We start from the raw sequence: 18006 nt of genomic DNA, 5'->3' as shown, positions 1-18006 counted from the left end.
AATATATAACTAGAGCATCCATATGTCAGGGCCCTACAAGATAACTGAAATGATAAAAAAAATGTCATCAAATATTTTTTATCAAGATTTGAAGTAGAATAATCTGAATCATAAACATGTTCTTAATATAAAACAATTTAAGAATATTTATTATGGCATATACTAATGAATATAAGTTTTTTTTTCATAAAAGTAACAAACCTAATAACAAACACAACATTTAGGTGTTCATATGAAAAAGGCAATTCATTGAGTTAGTGCGATTTAATTAAATTGGTTAAAGACTAAATAAATAAATGGCAACTTATTTCACAAACTTTTGTATTAAGAAAAAAATCAACACAAAGTCTTTAACGTTTCATTATTTTTTTATTACAGTGAAATAGCTTGTCTAATAATTTCATTAAAAATGCCCAATTTAATCATTTAATCAAACAAAATTACATAGAAGTCCCAAGAAATTTCTATATGATCATTCTCTTATAAGATTATCCCACATAAACATATCATCATCATCATCAAACCAATAAAAACAAACCAAACAGAATCAAACAAGTGAAAGGAAACCAAAAATTCAAAACCCACCAAGCATACCATAGTGGCCATCGTGTCTGAAAAAATCAACATGGTTCCAAACTCAATTCTAAACATAAAGAAAAAAAGAACAAATATTTGCAGAAGTGAGAAAAACTTTCGAACAAAATCTCTTACCTCAAGGAGAATGGTGGAACAAGCAACCAAACAAAAGTAGGGATTCAAAATCCTAAGTTGGAGAGCAAGGAGACTTCATCCTTGCGCTTGTTGGGTTTTTTTACTCGATTTAAAGGGTGGGGGCAACACACAAGAAATGGAGCTCATGAATTTTTTTCCTCTCTTTCTCATGTTGGTCAAGCTTGATTTTCTCCCACCACCACGTGACAAACCGAAAACCCTATGCAATTTTATAAGGTCAAGCTGACGATCCAATTCTTTCGACAATCCAATTCTTTCTCTCCTCTCTCTTTATATGTATATATATTTTTCTTTCTTTTTTTATTGATTATACTCTCCATGTTATATGTTTATTTTCTATGCATGCATTCAAAAAAGCTGTTATGCATGGGGCTGGCTAACCCCATGCATAATTGAGTTTTCTATGGGTGTTGAGAGAGAGAGAGAGAGAGAGAGAGAGAGAGAGAGTTTTTAACAAGATCATATTTTTAGAAAGAGAAACAGTTTTGATTTAAGAGATATACGTTTAGGTATTTTAACATAGAGATATATAGAGAGAGAAAGGGGATATTTCACCATTCTTTTAAATTTTTTATTTATTATAACAATTAAGAGAGATGGTTACACGTTTTTGGGATTGTTGAAAAGGTTTACAATATGCCATGTAAGTAACATTTTTTTGTTTAGAACTCGACGAAGATGTGAAACGAAATTTTAATTACGCTATTACAAGACATGATGAATTTTAAGTAAAGCAATAAAGCATCTAATTTTTAGCACCCTAGTACCCTTACTGTTTTCCTAATATTTAGGATTTAAGATATGTCTAAGGATCTATCATACTGAATTATTATGATATAAATAATTTTTTAATGACAAGGAACCCTCACCGACAACGGGACTACTTAATGGGTCTGCCCCCTACGAGGTAAACCCCGAGTGGGGTCACGGACACCCAAGCCCTTACTGAACCCACTAGTTAAATATTATGATATGAATATTAAAGTAATAAAACAGTTGAAAAACAATATTAAAACATACAACTTTATTATGAAACTAAAAAACTATTTATTCATTTATTTAAATTGGGTAAAACAACATGACCCAACCTAACTCACTGACCCGGTTCCAACGCAAACTGGCCTAAACTCGGTTGGGTTGGGTATTTGTTTCAACTTTTAGGTTCTCAGAGCTCAGTTAAGTCTAACCCGACTCAACTTGGACTGAGGCATTGCTTGTTCAGCCTCAACCCGAATTGCAGTTGACTGATCCGACCTATTGCAATGCAAGCACTAACTACTCTGGGCTTCGTGGCGAGGTCCAACCCAATTATAATAGTCACACACACACATATATATATATATATATATATATATATATATATATATATATATATATATATATATATATATAGAGAGAGAGAGAGAGAGAGAGAGAGAGAGGAAACCCGTAAAAGTGGACGGCTTAGATGCTGGACGCGCGTCGAACACACGTTCAGCGTTTATCCATGACATTTAGCGGCAGTTATCTGTCACTCATCAACAACCGCCGCTGCAATTAAATCATTTTTCTAGTTATCTGCTGTGTTAAACAGGCTTTCGAAGGAGATTTTCATGTTTTCTTTAAATCTGACTGTACAAATGGGTTTCTACCTGGCCCGCTGTTACTCGGGCGACCCGAACAAGTGTCAAATTTCATACTAATATTGAAATATACAAATTTATTGTGAAATTAAAAAAGTGTTATTCATCTAGAGAGGTCCATATTCATGGCAACGGTGACGTCATGACACCCGATCCAATACCCATTTGGTTGAACCAAGCCTAAGTTCCTACAAGGACCACCCTGGTCCCGGTTGATTTGAATACCCCCAACTCGATAATCTTAACCCGAACCAACATGACTCCAGCGTTGTAAGTTATGTCTCGACCTGAACCCAACTTGACCCGACCCGATCTGACTCAAGGCATTGTAGGTTTTATATCGACCCGACCCGAACTTGACACGACCCGATCCATTACCCGCACTACCGTAGTACCAGTGTACCACTACTACTCAGGGTTGGTTCCTGGGAGGGTCCGACCCGTTTAACCACCGCTATATAAGGGCAGCGGCAGAGGTGCCACTGACTGCTTCTCTTTTTCTCTCCCCTTATCCAAAATTCCTCGTCTTCTCCATACTCTTGCTTCTGCAACTCCTCCCATCGCACTGAGAGCCAAATTCAGAGGAGGAAAAAACCCTAATTTGGAGCTAAAATGGCGGTTTCACTCTCCATGAACTCCTTTATCTCCCTATCCCCTCGCGCCTCCCTCAATTCCCGCTCCCCAGCTTCCCTCCGGAATCTCACCTTTGGAATCGGCGTCGCTGCAAACCCTAGCTCTCTCACCACTTCCCGGCGGAGATCTTCCGTTCTTACGCCTGTCTGTGCCGTCGCCGTATCGTTGAAGATTGAGAAATTGGGGCAGGAGATCAAGGTCCTGACCCTGGAGGAGGCCCGGTCTCTCTCCGACTACCTCCAGGAGGAGCTTGGTGTCTCTCCCGCTGCGTTCGCCCCTGCTGCGGTTGGGGTTGTCCCTGGCGCAGCCCCGGCTGGGGAGGCTGCAGCGCCTGCTGTGGAGGAGAAGACGGAGTTTGATGTTGTGATCGAGGATGTGCCTAGCAATGCGAGGATAGAAACGATTAAGGTGGTCCGGGCAATTACTAACCTTGCTCTCAAGGAGGCCAAGGATCTCATAGAGGGGCTGCCGAAGAAGTTCCGGGAGGGGGTCTCGAAGGAGGAGGCAGAGGATGCGAAGAAGAAGCTGGAGGAGGTGGGAGCAAAGGTCTCCATAGTCTAGGGTTAGGATTTCCCTTTTGGAAGGCCGGTTTCTGTTTGAGGAAAAGGTGCCTGGAAATCATATTCTTCTTCTTTGTTTTGTCTTATAATTTTTGTTGTTATTGCAATTTAAACTTTATTATTGTTCTACGAGTTTTGGGTGTCAATTGGAGTATATGGAATGAAAGAATGTATGAATTTCAGCATCATCATTATTCTCATTGTGGAAATTTGTTGTTTTATTGAATTGTTTTTTTTTTCACAATTTTTGTATTATCTATAGGAATTTCTCGTTTCAGTTTGGTTTGTGGTTTGGTTATGAAGTACATTGGAAGCGGGAAATTTTTGTTTCACTTAGTTAATTATTTAATAATGCATTCTCTTGGATTTCTCTTTGATGTATGAAACGCGTTCATGTTAGGATTCTTCTTAATAGAAGGGTTGAAGGACACAAAGATCTAGGAATGATTGTAGGAGGCTGCTTCTGGATATAGTCTTGACCAGAGTTATCTTTATTCTCGACTTTGGATCGCTAACCATGGCCCATAATTCAGACGATTCTATCCCTGGAGCGTAGTGACTATGGTCTTAACAATATGGAGGATGAGCTTTGTAGGTATGATATCATGCCTGTTAGTAAAGAAGTTTGACATGGGAAGATGACATCTACGATTAGATTGGCAACTCTGTGGAAGTGGGCATGATACAATTTGTCATATCCAACTTTGGATCCAAACCAAACTGCTTGGATCCAAAGCCAAATGGGTCGAACCTTATTAGCTTCAATAGACTCATATATATGGGCATAGTGACAAATCTCGCCAGATTTATGAAAATCTCAGGACAAATTACCCGAAAGTTAAAAATGGCAATTTCTTGCAATATTTTCAAAAGCATTGTGGTTTAAATTTTTTTTAAAATGTTTTAAATGTGATATTTATGTTTTTATTGGCTATTTATCATGAAAAAACTATGTTTTTTAATATTTTTTATTTAAATTTCCTTATAAAAATTATTTTATATGTTTTTAAAATTTTTTATTGTGGAGATTTTGCCAAAAAATGCGAGATTTAAAAAAAAAATCAAATTCTCGTGAGTTTTGGCTGCCGATGTTTTGCCGTTTTTAACATTTGTCACTGTGTATTTGGGATCACCACACACACAGATTAATTACCAAATATTGTGAGATTTTGAAACTCTGTTTGTAAAGTTTTTTTTTTCTTGTAAATAAGAAAATCCAAAATAAATGAAAACATTACATCGATATCATGACATTTGTGGTAAACTCAATATTTTGGTTCTTTGATTTTTATTCTTCTTCATTTAGTTAAGTCTTTGATTTAGGATGGGCTTTTTTTAAGTATGCTATTATAAATGCATGGAAAGAGAATTAACATGGGACCATAGAATCTTCAATTAGCATTATTTTGCAGCTGTGTGGAAATGGGCATGATACAGTTGTCATACTAGTACCTAGGAAAATTCAGTTTCTAGATTTAGTCCAATTTTCCATCCAAGCCAAACTACTTGATCCAAACCCAAACACATCAAGCCTTATTAGCTTCAATAAACTCATATGTATAGGATCACCACGCACATGCCCCCGCCTCCCCAACACACACACACACACACACACACACACACACACACACACACACACACACACACAAACAAATGTACACAGATCTTTCACAAGTTTTTTTGCTTGCACATGCACATACATACATCAGTTATCAAATATTGCGGTATGTTGAATTTTTTATGCATCAAAAGCTTTTTTTCTAGAAAAATAAGAAATCCAAAATAAAAAGAAAGTATCAAATCAATGTCATAATGTTTATGGTAAACTCAGCTATTATGGTTCTTTTTATTGTTGCTCATTTTAGAATCTGAGTTTTTTGAATCCTCTTAAGGAAAAACTTTGTTGATATTATCGCAGTACTGAATTAGTGACTATAATGCGTGTGTGTCATTATTGCAAATATTTATTTATTATTCAAAATTCAAAATGAAATAATTGTGATAGATTGGAAAAATATGAAAGAATGGTGATATTGCATTTTAACATGATATTTTCTTGAGAGTTTAAAAATTCTAAAACATTTCCACTTTTTTATTTTTTTGATTTTTTTTGATATTTTCAAGAAAACAAACATTTTTTAAATTCTTCAAGAAAACCTTGTTGATATCACATGAAACTGATTTTTGTGATATATATATATATATATATATATATACTAGAAAACCGCCCGTCCTTATGGACGGGTTGAGAGAGAGAGAGAGACAGCATACTTATCATTCATGCTCATCCCTGTCTTGATCTCCGTTGTACAAAACTAATATGCTAAATTATATCAAGGATCATAAGAAAACCCTTCCTTTTATTGTTCCATGGAAGAAATGGGCATTCCTCTGCGAAGGGCTATGTGAACATACTAAATTGCAAAATACCCCACAAATAGTTATGAGCTCAATCTTAGTGCAACTCTCGTTAGACCTAGGAACAGTCCAACATTTAAACTCAGAGCTAATTGTTGATCCATGAAGTGTGTTTCACCTTACTTATCAAATTTAGAATCATTAAAAAGTTCTAAATGAAACCAATGAATTTATATATTCAAATACAAAAACACCAAAAAGGAAAATCAAAATTTCAATTCAGTTCTGTATAACTGAGATTTTAAACTCATAGATATTTGCCACATGATTCGTACAAAGGGCTACATCTTTCTTTTCAAAGAGAATCTAAGACAGGTTTATCTTTAAGATCTTTCATGCACCATCCTGTTTACTTATCCTCATCACATGATGAGGAATTTTATGTACCTTACAATTTATCCTACCAAGATAATATTACAACCTCCCATATGTATATGTTCACAACTTGGCCAATGTCGTTGGAGATGCCCTCTCATAAAAGTTTAGAACCTCAACATTCATACAGTTTACAGGTAAATAATTCTTGACAGTTCACTTTTTAATCGTATCATGTAAATATTAGTACTAACCCTACACAATTATTCAGTGCATTATCAACTCCTCCACACATACGACTAACTGCAAGTTGGTGGCAAATGTATGAGTAGGCTCATCAAGAATAACCATAATCTACTTTTACACAAAGCAAATTTTCTGACACTGATAAGATAAATGATATGATAACACAAAAATGCAAAGATAAGTATGTCATACAACCTGGATCCTAAAATAAAACATTAACCGAACTTTATTGCTGCATAGATATACATTTAAACAATGAGCTAGGACCTAGCTAGCCACCTAATGGTTCATAATCAACTGCATAGAACTTTATTGCTGCATAGATATACGTTATAATTTTCTGTAAAATTATAGTGATATAACACTATTTGGACGGAAGATTTCTTTTGCAAATTTTGAGATAATATGAATATATTTTGCTATTGCTTCATAAATTTGTGTTTTTAGATGAAAAAATCAATGATTTTTCTAGATTTGTAATATGTATGATATAAAATACATAAATTACTGCACAAACACTTTATTAGTTAAATAAATGTTTAGTTACTAAAGTAAGCTTATTAAGATGTTGCTTTTTTAATAATTTGTATTTTTTCTCTTAACTAAGTGATCTCGAGATTTTCTAATAAAATGATATACTCTGACAGTGATCTTCCTCACAAAGTTTTCTTATTTTTTTCCATCAATTTATTCTTATTTCAGATGATTTCACATATCACTTCCTAAATGATTCCTCATACTGCTTCCTAGTCGCTTCCCGCTTCCTGAATTCCCTTTAAATTTGAAACAAAACATTCCATTTCCCATACGGCTTGCTGTTTTCGATTCCCGTCCTGGCAACTATGCATGTATGTGTGCATGTACATATGTACATTTGTATATTTATGTATAAAATCTTTGTGAGTGTATGCATGCATGTGTTTATGTGTGTTGGATCTATGTCTATTACAGTATAAATCAGGTTTAAATTGAAGGTCCCATTCAAATTGCCTGGCTCTGTACAATGTGATTTATTCTAAAAATAGTTCACCCATGTCCCCAGCTTGATAACTGGGGAAGATGCATCCCATGGTTCAACCAAGGTAGGAGAACTGACGTTCCTGTGTTGGATTTGATTTGCTTGACCATTAATACTGCTGGTTATTGGCGGGGCTGTCAAGGGGTCCTGAATATCTGGCCGTTTAACATAGTTGGGTTCATGTTTAGGTTGAGATAGTTATTGGGTTAGATATGAGACAGTCCATATCCGACTAGATCTCTTTCTCAAATTCCTGAAACTGTCATTAACATATCAATAGGTCGGATGAGAGATGGATTTGGTCATGATTGAGTTTATATTCAAATATTACATTATTTATATAATTATATTTATCATTACCAAGAACATCACAGTGGTATAGTCGGTGTCTTTCGGTATTTTCAGCTAAGAGGGCCTGGATCAAATTTCTCACTTGTCTTTACCTATTTAAGATGAACTTATATATGCATATGCTTGGATTTAATATATGCCCATACAATCTCGAACAGGATATGGGGCCCGAGTCTTAAAATCATGTCGTATTTGTTCTGAATTGGGTACTCAAACTCAATGCTTTTATTGCACTTCTCATATCCCAACTTAAAACTTGATTAGGTTTGAACACATTCTCAAGCCAAACCATTTTTTACTTGGTCTATGTTTATCCAGACCCAACAATCGGATCTAGGTCAGTTGGATACCTAACCATACTTCTTACGATAGTCACCAATCTAGTTCTAGGGAATTTTCTCTTCTGGCTTTTTCTCAGGAGTTTTTTTCAAGTGCTTTTTCCTGGGAAAATCTCAAAACATCTTGAATATCTTAAAAAATTTAAAAATGTAAAAATAATAAACAGATTAAGAAAGAATGGGTTTTATCAGATATTTTTCTTATAAAAATCTAAAGAAACAGTTAGAAAAGTTTTTAGAAAATAAAAGAAACAAAAATAGCATAAAATATATACTTAAAATAAATAAAATAAGAAAAAATTTAAATATCATGACATTATCACGATATTATGGTGTTAATATCATTTTTTTGCTGATATTATGCAAATTTTGAATATTTTGGTGTTTTTATTGGCTACTAAGAAAAAACTCGATAATGTCTTGTTATTTTAAGAATATCGGTGATTTTGGTGGCTATCTTCTGATCCATCCAGTTGCAGAAGATGAAAAGTATAGGAAAATGTTTGTATGACAAGATTTGTTGAAGTGGTTAAGGGGGTAGTAGTTAAAGTGGAGAGTGTTAGGGTTGGGAAAGAGATGGATGGAGCAAAGAGAAACAAAGACAAAAGTCTAGGAATTTAATTAAGTCCTAAGGACTTTCATGGGAGATAGAGTTGCTTTTATTTCTTCTTTTTAGGGGCAAGGAAGGTGCAACCTATGATCTCAATCACCTAAGCTAGCTAGGAAAACCATGCAACACTAGCACTTCCTACTCTTTGACTAGGGTAGCTAGCGAATTAATGTAAGTTGAGTGAATTTTCATTGTTACCTGCAATTCTTGTTGCTTATTCATTCAATCTTTATCTTTGAGCTCATTGTTGCCCATGTGTGCTGGCATGTGTCACACGGGCTTATTGCTTTGGCTGTCTGGGATAGGTTAACAACCCCTTCCCATGTAGAGTGCAGAGGTATAGTAGCTCATTGCAGTTATAACATGATGGCGTGCTCTACGTGTTTGCTACTTCTTGGTCATGAAGTTTCAGTATGTGATAATAAAGCTTGGAGTTATTAACCATTGCAAGAATATTGTCCTCGAGAAAGAGGGTTTTTAATATGTCTGCATCATCTTAGGCAGTATAAAGCTTCTAATAGTGTTAGTTGTTGAATGAATGTTTGTCTGCATTTTTCTTTAGAATAGTAAGAGGAAACCACTTTCATGCTGGCGCTTATCTTCAAAAGTCGACTCAATTGTTAGGCTCTGCTGTTCTGATTTTGTATATATGTCCACGCTATAAGGCTTGGTGAAACCTTCTATCCGCTGAATGATAGAACCCTTGACAGGTATTGCTTTCTCCCATTAAAGGGGACTTTTAATAACTGGGTTTTATTGATAATATTGCCCCATTATTGAATTGCAACAATTTGTCTTCTACCTTCTGATTGTTAAAAGACTTATTCAGATAGCAAGCCACCAAATTATCTTATGTGGGTTGTGGTGATAATTGTTATCAGCCTCTGTGTCTCCATTGAACCCCTGTTAAAGTTAAAACTTGAGACTACAAGCTCATGACTCCATCTACGATCTCCTCCTGCAGTCCTCCCCTTTTCTGCTTCGTCCTTTCAGTATATTTCTTTAATGATGATCCGAGTATCTGTGTAACGTGCCAATGCCATCCTAATAACACCCCTAGTTTCCTCTTTATTAATGTTGTTGGCTTGTTGCTAAACTTTCTCTCATTTATTGGTTTGTGATTTTGTTCTTCTTTTCTATTGCTGTTGGCATCCATCTTAAGATACAGTATTAGGCATGTGTGTTGTAAAAAATTGCTGCATTTGATCATTTTGTCATTGTTGCTGTTAATTGGTGTTCTAGTATGCTTCAAACTGGTCAGGACTGCAGGGGATGCAGTTTGACATAGACCATTCATACGTTGACCCAAATCACTAGGATGGTCTCATGTTTAGTCATGTGACTTCTGAGTTAGGTTATTGGCCACAGTGATCAGTGTTATCATCAAGGTCTGAAAATGTTATAGCTAGTTATGGATGTGACTGCTTGCAGTTGTATCAACTGATGGTCATATGGGTGCTTTCTATGCTTCAAGGTCTCATGTGATTCACTTTGTTGATATTTTCCAGTTGGTGGATGCTTATGAAACTTGAGAACTGGTTCAGTTGCAAGCACTTCAATTCACTCAGGAAGAAGTTGAAGTTCTCTTTCCTTCAGGCATGATTTCTGTACTCATTTTGTTAATTTTTTAGATATTCAGCTTTGTCATCTGGTAATGAAATATCGTGTAGAAGATTTCTTTTTGGTAAATGAAATGAAGGAAAAATTTTCAGTGTTCCTTTCTGGATTACTTTTACGTCTACAGTTTTGATGTATCACCCGTTAGTTTTCAGTTTTCAAATCTAGAAACCATAGCATTTTGATGGAGATACTGAAACAAGATAATTTAAATTGAGAGGAGAGGCCAATTCTGTGTTTTGATGAATCTGAGTTGGGACGTACTCATAGATTTTACTTTTTGACAAAGCTGGAGTATTCCACTTCCTGCTGGTGAATTACCTAGTGTACATGCATTAAAGACTATATCCAAGCATGTGGTACAAGGGTATGGTTGGTACAACACCACATGCATTTTTTAAGAGTGGGGGAGTGCAGTTCTCTCTCTCTCTCTCTCTCTCTCTCTCTCTCTCTCTCTATATATATATATATATATATATATATATATATATATATATATATATATATATATATATATATATATGATGGTACTTCATGGAGATGGTGCTGGGTGCTTCCATACATACATAACGTTGTGTTGTATACAGCACACATATATAATATACTTCATACAAAATACACATATATATAATATACTTCATATTTACGTTTTATATTTTATCTTCATATTTGGTGAAGCTCTCTCTCTCTCTCTATATATATATATATATATATTCCCTTAATCTGCAATTCCTAAACCATATTTACGTTGTGTTGTGAAGGCATTCCTGTATGAAGAAAGTGTACAGAATGCCTTCACAACTCATCACCTGTCCCCTAATGGGCACAACTTTGACCGAGTCTTATATATATATATATATATATTTTTAATATATATATAGCCGAGTCCCCGTGTCCAAAATTTTTGAAATTGCGCCGCACCCGCACCCATGTGACATATATATATATATATATATATATATATATATATATATATATATATATATATATAGAGAGAGAGAGAGAGAGAGAGAGAGAGAGAGAGAGAGAGAGAGAGAGAGAGATTCACCAAATATGAAGATAAAATATAAAACATAAATATGATTTATCTAACATATATGTATTATGTATGAAGTATATTATATATGTGTGCTGTATACAACGTTACGTATGTATGGAAGCACCCAGCACCATCTCCATGAAGTACCAGCATCAGGTACATTGGGCATTTTGAGTAATCTTACATGAGTTAAATAGTAAAATCTGTCTGACTTCAGAAAAACTGTTTGGAGGTTTCTTCTTGATCCTATTGGATGAATTCTTTAGTCCGGTAAAAATTTGTGGACAAACCCGAACTTTGTTTCCAAGGTTTAAAGGAGGGAGTGAATTTATTTTTTTGACTTGGTTCTCTTCAATACCATTGAGAGAACATTGTTTTGCAGAAATTTAAGAAAATGAGGTGAGATGTACGAAGAAGGAACCTTTGAACAGAATCTGTTGATGTGCTGAAAAAGACGGGGGAACATAAAGGGTTAGGATGCTGATCATGAATATCAACTAGTCTTACTTTAAGGCAGGGTAATGCAAAAAGAGAAACAACTCCAAGTAAATTGTGAATTTTAATTGAAATTATGAAAATGAAAATTTTAAATTTTGCCATTTTTATCTGTATATATCATAGTCACTGATATTGGTGATATTCTGAAAATATCGCGAGATTTTCTGAAATCTCACGATATTTTCAAAATATAAGGAAACAAGTTTGGAAAGTATTTAAAATACAAAAGGAACAAAAAATACAAAAAGTTGGCTTACAATATATAAAATAAGTTTTTTTTTCATAAATATGGTGATATTTTTATTTTGGCGATATTTTTAAAATATTATGAGATTTTCCCAATAATATCGCTACCTTAATTTCTTAGAAAATCTTACAATATTTTCAAAGTATCTCCGATATCGTGCTAAATGAAAATCTTGCAATATATATATATATATATATATATATATATATATATATATATATATATATATATATATATATATATATATATATATATATATATATATATATATATATAAAGAGAGAGAGAGAAAGAGAGAAATTGGTCCGTGCTAAATGAAACGTGCTAAAAATGAGTTTTTCTGCTCTTCCGTTTTTTTTCAGTTCCGACCCCATAAATGTGTTGGGCACAGTCGATTTACGAGGAATCCACACTTGGATCATGTGTTTTTGATGAGAAAAATGATATTTGGAGCCTAAAAATTTTACAAAGATTTTGGACCGTCCCATGTGTCGGAATCAAACACTTCAAGAGCTGGTCCCTATAAAATCAAGTACATAGATCACATCACATCTATATGGTCAAAATTTAAAAATAAAACGAAAAAACCCTGAAAAACTCATTTAACATATTTCATTTAGCAAGGACCCATTACTATATATATATATATAGAGAGAGAGAGAGAGAGAGATGGGTCTGTGCTAAATGGAATAATAAATGAAACATGCTAAATGGGTTTTTCTGCTCTTCCGGTGTTTTTTTCGCAGTTTTGACCCCATAAATGTGTTGGGCATGGTCGATTTACATGGAATCCACACCTGGATCATGTGTTTTCGATGAAAAAAATGATATTTGGAGCCTCGAAAATTTACAAAGATTTTGGACCATTGATTTTTTGAACGTTATAAAAACCTACCCATGTGTCGGAATAGAATACTTCAAGAGCTGATCCCTATAAAATCAAGTACATAGATCACATATGTACGATCAGAATTTAAAAATAAAATGAAAAAACCCTGAAAATCTCATTTAGTAAGTTTCATTTAGCACATACCCACACGCACACACACACACATATATATATATATATATATATATATATATATATATATATGTATATAAACCCTCTGTGGACGGTTACAGTCATGGCAAATTTGTACCCTATGAAATTTGAAAACGACCTGGTGGCGCTATGACCATTTTCACTATTTTATGAATGACAAGTCACAGTTAAGAAATGCTTGATGAATTTCAAGACTTTTTATGTGTTTTCTTTATAAAGTTACTAAAAATGCTCATGATTGGTAACAGTTAATGCATTTAATAGTTGATTGATTTTTGTATAAATCCTACTGGGGCCCATTCCCTAGTTACTTGTTAATGATCTGAAAAAAATAAAAAGAATTTGGGGACTGTTATAGAAGGGCACTGATTTCCCATCAGAAGTTCCTTGTCTCTCTCAGTTGATCTGAAACTTTCCCATGGATTTGAAAGTGTGTTAATCTTCACAACTTACATTTATTAATGAGCCTGATTTGAGAGGACAGAGCAATCTACGCTGTGCCTTTTTGTGAAGAACAACTGACAATGTTTTGATGTTCATCTTCGTTTAATGTGGCCTGGCTCAAAAATCAGTGTCTAGAAACTGTAAACACTTTCCCATTTTCCTTAACCGTATGATTCCTGCAGGTCAGTATTTAAGCTAGGTAATCTATTTCTTGGTTTCATTGCATAAAATCTTTAAAAACGTTTATTCTACAAATAATGATGAAAATTCAAATATGGCATTGCACTCCTATGATGCAGGTGTCCAGGCGATATGCCTGCGCGCACACGTGTGTGCGCGTTGGCACGCCCACACATGTGATCTCCTTGTAGATGTTTTTAACTTTTGATTGAAAATATCATGATTTTTTTCAATGAAGTTTATTTGTTCTAAAGATGCTTATTCTTCAAAAAGAAGAAAATTCAAATAAGGCATTGCACTCTTCTGATGCAGATGTCCAGGAGATATGTGTGCGTGTTATCACAATGTTTTCCTGAATTTGATGATAACATTTTGATATTACCCTGATGCTCTCAAAAATACAAATATATTCGGATTTATCTTGTTACTGCCGTGATACTGTCATGAACTTATCCTTGTATCATCCGATGACTGGGATTTCTTTTTTTCTTTTCTCCTATATTTGGACAACAAAGTTTCCCTGGGGAAAGTTGAACTTTTTCAGATATTGATATGTTTGTCTCTGAAGCTATTTCTTGGGGAGATATTTGTGATACAGGCCATAATGCTGCCCAGTTGAACCTGTGGAGTGACTTTTGACTGATAGCGATAGTGGTAGTGGGTTGCATTATTGCAGAATCCGTCATAGTTCCAGTCAAAGTTTTTGAACATTAAGGGTGACTTTGACATGCAGTAAATCCTTGTCGTGAACTTATTATGCTTTAATATTTGATGGAAATCCTCAGATCAGAGGTACGATTGTTTCTTTCCTGTCACACCTTCATTAATTAGACGTTGCCACCCATCCCACCTTACCCAAAAGAAAGTATCTCCAAATCTACTTTTATGCCTTACACTGAATGAGGCTAGATCCTTTCTGGCTGTTGCAGTCATTATATTTATTTACTTTCATTTGGATACTCTTAGGGGCTTTGGATTGCTTGTTTTGGATCATCATGGACAGTTATTTAAACCGTTATCATGTGAATTAGCATGTTAGTGGAAGATGGCTTACCGGTCACTGAGATATTCATCCAGACTTCACAAGTAGTCTGTCTTCAAGCCCTTCTTTTGCTAAATGTTGGTCTATGTCCAACATCTAGGGGTGTAAAAAAGTCGAACTGAGCCAGACTAAACAATTTTAGTGTTCAGGCTTCAATTGGTAATGTGTGTACCACACTAGTGAATGCTGTTTCTAATCTTTTTTTTTTTATCAAACCCTAATGTGATCTGCATGGTTTTCTTCGTAGAAAATGGTGTGTAAGAATGGTCCTGAAGGGCTTTATAAATCAACGGCCCACAATGTGCAAAAATTTCATTAGCTCAAAAAATCATGTTTTTACATTGAAAAGGCATGATCCAAGATGTGATCCCTAATAAATTATGATTAGTGCATTTATGGGGTCAGTTAAATTGAGTTGATATTGCATGCACCTAAGATTTTCTGTTTGATAGTATGCTACTTTTAAGGGACAAGCTTTAATTTCTCATTCCATTATGCTGTCTAACGGAGGATGTGAAGATTCAATTTATACTCTTTTTAGTAGTTTTTCAGATTAACTAGTATTCCTTATATTTAAGAGTTCAATATTCATTATCAAGATCTGTTTTTGATCTTAGCTTTATGTTAGGGTCTAGTCTTGGCTCGTTGAATATAGGAGCATTGGCTTGTAAAAATGTCTACGAAGAGACAATACGCATAAAAGCACTAGTACTTCACAAAAGATGTGCACAAAGGCACTCAAAGCACACTTGAACAAATACGCAAACGCGTAAAATAAGGCAAACATGCACAAATGCATGTAAAATGAATATATTGAAAAAAGAGAAGCTTGGGACTCTCAAGCCATTGAGAAAATACAAGGGGGAACACCTCTATAAATACACCTCAAAAGGGAGCCACCTTGGGGACTCTCAAAGGAGTCGTTGGGAGCCCCCAACGGTCACAATTGTGACCATTGGGGGCTCCCCAACGACTCTTTTGGGGATCCTCCCAATGTGGCACGAAAACCACAAAATAAAAAATAAAAAATAAAAAACAAAAAACAAAAAATAAAAAAGAATTACAATCATATTCCTAAATGGAATATGCATAAAATGGGTAATTACAAAAATACCTTTTTCAGGTATTAAGACAAATATATATATATATATATATATATATATATATATATATATATATATATATATATATATATATATACATGTCTCTCTCTATATACTAATATATATTTATAAAATGATTACATTTTTAACACCCCCCTTCAAACTTACGGTGCAATAACCGCAAGTTTGCCCAAAGAAAATGAAAATGAGGAGAGCAAAGCGCCTTAGTGAAAAAGTCCGCTAGTTGATACTCTGATGTCACATATGGTAGATCGATGATTCCTTTTAAATATATGGTAGATCGATGATTCCTTTTAAATATTCTGTTCGAACATAGTGGCAGTCCATCTCTATGTGCTACGTGCGTTCATGGAAGGTATGATTTTTGGCAATATTTATCGCATTCTTATTGTCACAACATAACTTTGTTGGTTCTAGAATATGAACTCCCATATCTTCTAGCAGACGTCTAATTCATACTATTTTCATGGTTATGGATGTCATGGCTCTATACTTAGCTTTGGTGGAGGACAAAAAGACCTTTTGTTGCTTCTTACACCTCCAAGAGATCAGTGATTCACCTAAAAACATACAAAAATCAGTGGTGGAGTGACAATTATTAGGGTCACCTCCCCAATCAGAGTCAGTATACACAATTAAATTTAATTCAGATGATGAGGAAAGAAATACTCTCTTATTTGTTGTTCCCTTTATATATCGGATGATTCAAAGGACTACAATCATATGAACTGATGTAGGAGCATGTTGGAATTGACTTATAATGTGAACTGCATGAGATATATCAGGCCTAGTGATGTTAAGATACATCAATGACCCAACCAACTGTCCGTAAGGAGTAAGATTGTCCAAAATAATCTCATCATCGATCCTCATCTTGGATCCAACAACTTCAAGTGTTTCACAAATTTTATCATCAATAATGTATGACCTGTCAATTATCTTACAAGCAAGCTTAGTTTGAGATAAAAAATATTCTCTATGAGAGAAAACAACTTCAATGCCCAGAAAGTATGTCAGAAAACCTAAGTCAGACATTTCAAATTTTTCAGTTAGTGCAATCTTAATTTTTTTAATTCTCTTGGTATCATCACCTGTAATTAACATGTCATCAACATATACCAGCAAGATAACAATTCTTGCATAAGATTTCTTTACAAATAAGACAATATCAGTATAACATGAGATAAATCCACTTTCCATCATTAAACTGGTAAATCGGTCATACCAAGCTTTGAGAGCTTGTTTTAGACCATAAAGAGCTTTTCGTAAATAGAGAACTTTACCATCGAGATAATCCATACCAGGAGGAGCAGTCATATAAACTTCTTTATTTAAATCTCTATTTAAGAAATCATTTTTAACGTCCATTTGATAAATATTCTATTTTTTAATTGATGCGATGGTAATAAGGCATTTAACTGTAACCATTCGAGCAACGGGGCAAATGTTTCATCATAGTTTACCCCATATTCTTGCCCATATCCCTTAGCGACTAGATGTGCCTTATATCTTTCAAGAGTTCCATCATTCTTGGTCTCGACTTTAAAAACCCATCTACATCCTCTACTTTTCTTTCCTTTAGGAAGATCCTGAAAGTCCCACGTTCTAGCTGTCCTAAGAGCTCTTAGTTCATTTTTCATGGCTTCTACCCATTCATTCATCTTTTTGGCTTCTTCAAAATTTTAGGCTCAACATATGAGTGTATGGCACTAAGGCACGCTCTATGTTTGGGAGAAAATGAGTCATAAGATATGAATCTAGAAGGCGGTCTCCTATTTCTCTCCGTTCTTTGAGAACTTTCACCCAAAGTGATAGTTTCACTAGGCTCTATATTTTTCTATAGCACTTTTAAAACTGCTTTGGTCTCTATATCTGTAAACAATAGGTTTTCTAGAGGATCTATCATCTGCCTCATGATAGATAAAGGGTA

General features: G+C 34.6%; 1 protein-coding gene across 2 annotated transcripts; it reads left to right on the top strand.

Annotated features, from left to right (window-relative positions):
* Positions 1-2838: 2838 nt before the first annotated feature.
* On the top strand, positions 2839-14714 carry LOC149827092 (large ribosomal subunit protein bL12c-like). Of its 2 annotated transcripts, XR_016434841.1 has the most exons (3): positions 2839-3594; positions 10352-10439; positions 14509-14714. XR_016434841.1 is itself a non-coding variant. In XM_090019158.1 (2 exons), the coding sequence occupies exon 1, from the start codon at positions 2967-2969 to the stop codon at positions 3546-3548; it is 582 nt and encodes a 193-aa protein (XP_089875284.1). In that variant the 5' UTR covers positions 2839-2966; the 3' UTR covers positions 3549-3594; positions 10352-10560. The 2 variants fall into 2 exon arrangements, 1 of the variants encoding a protein (XP_089875284.1); XM_090019158.1 differs by lacking the exon at positions 14509-14714 and having other exon boundaries at positions 10352-10560.
* Positions 14715-18006: the final 3292 nt, after the last annotated feature.

This window comes from Nuphar pumila, chromosome 10, assembly GCF_984573655.1.
Source record: "Nuphar pumila chromosome 10, dmNupPumi1.hap1.1, whole genome shotgun sequence".
In the NCBI taxonomy this organism is placed as follows: Eukaryota; Viridiplantae; Streptophyta; class Magnoliopsida; order Nymphaeales; family Nymphaeaceae; genus Nuphar; species Nuphar pumila.
This window is presented reverse-complemented; position numbering and strand designations above follow the sequence as displayed.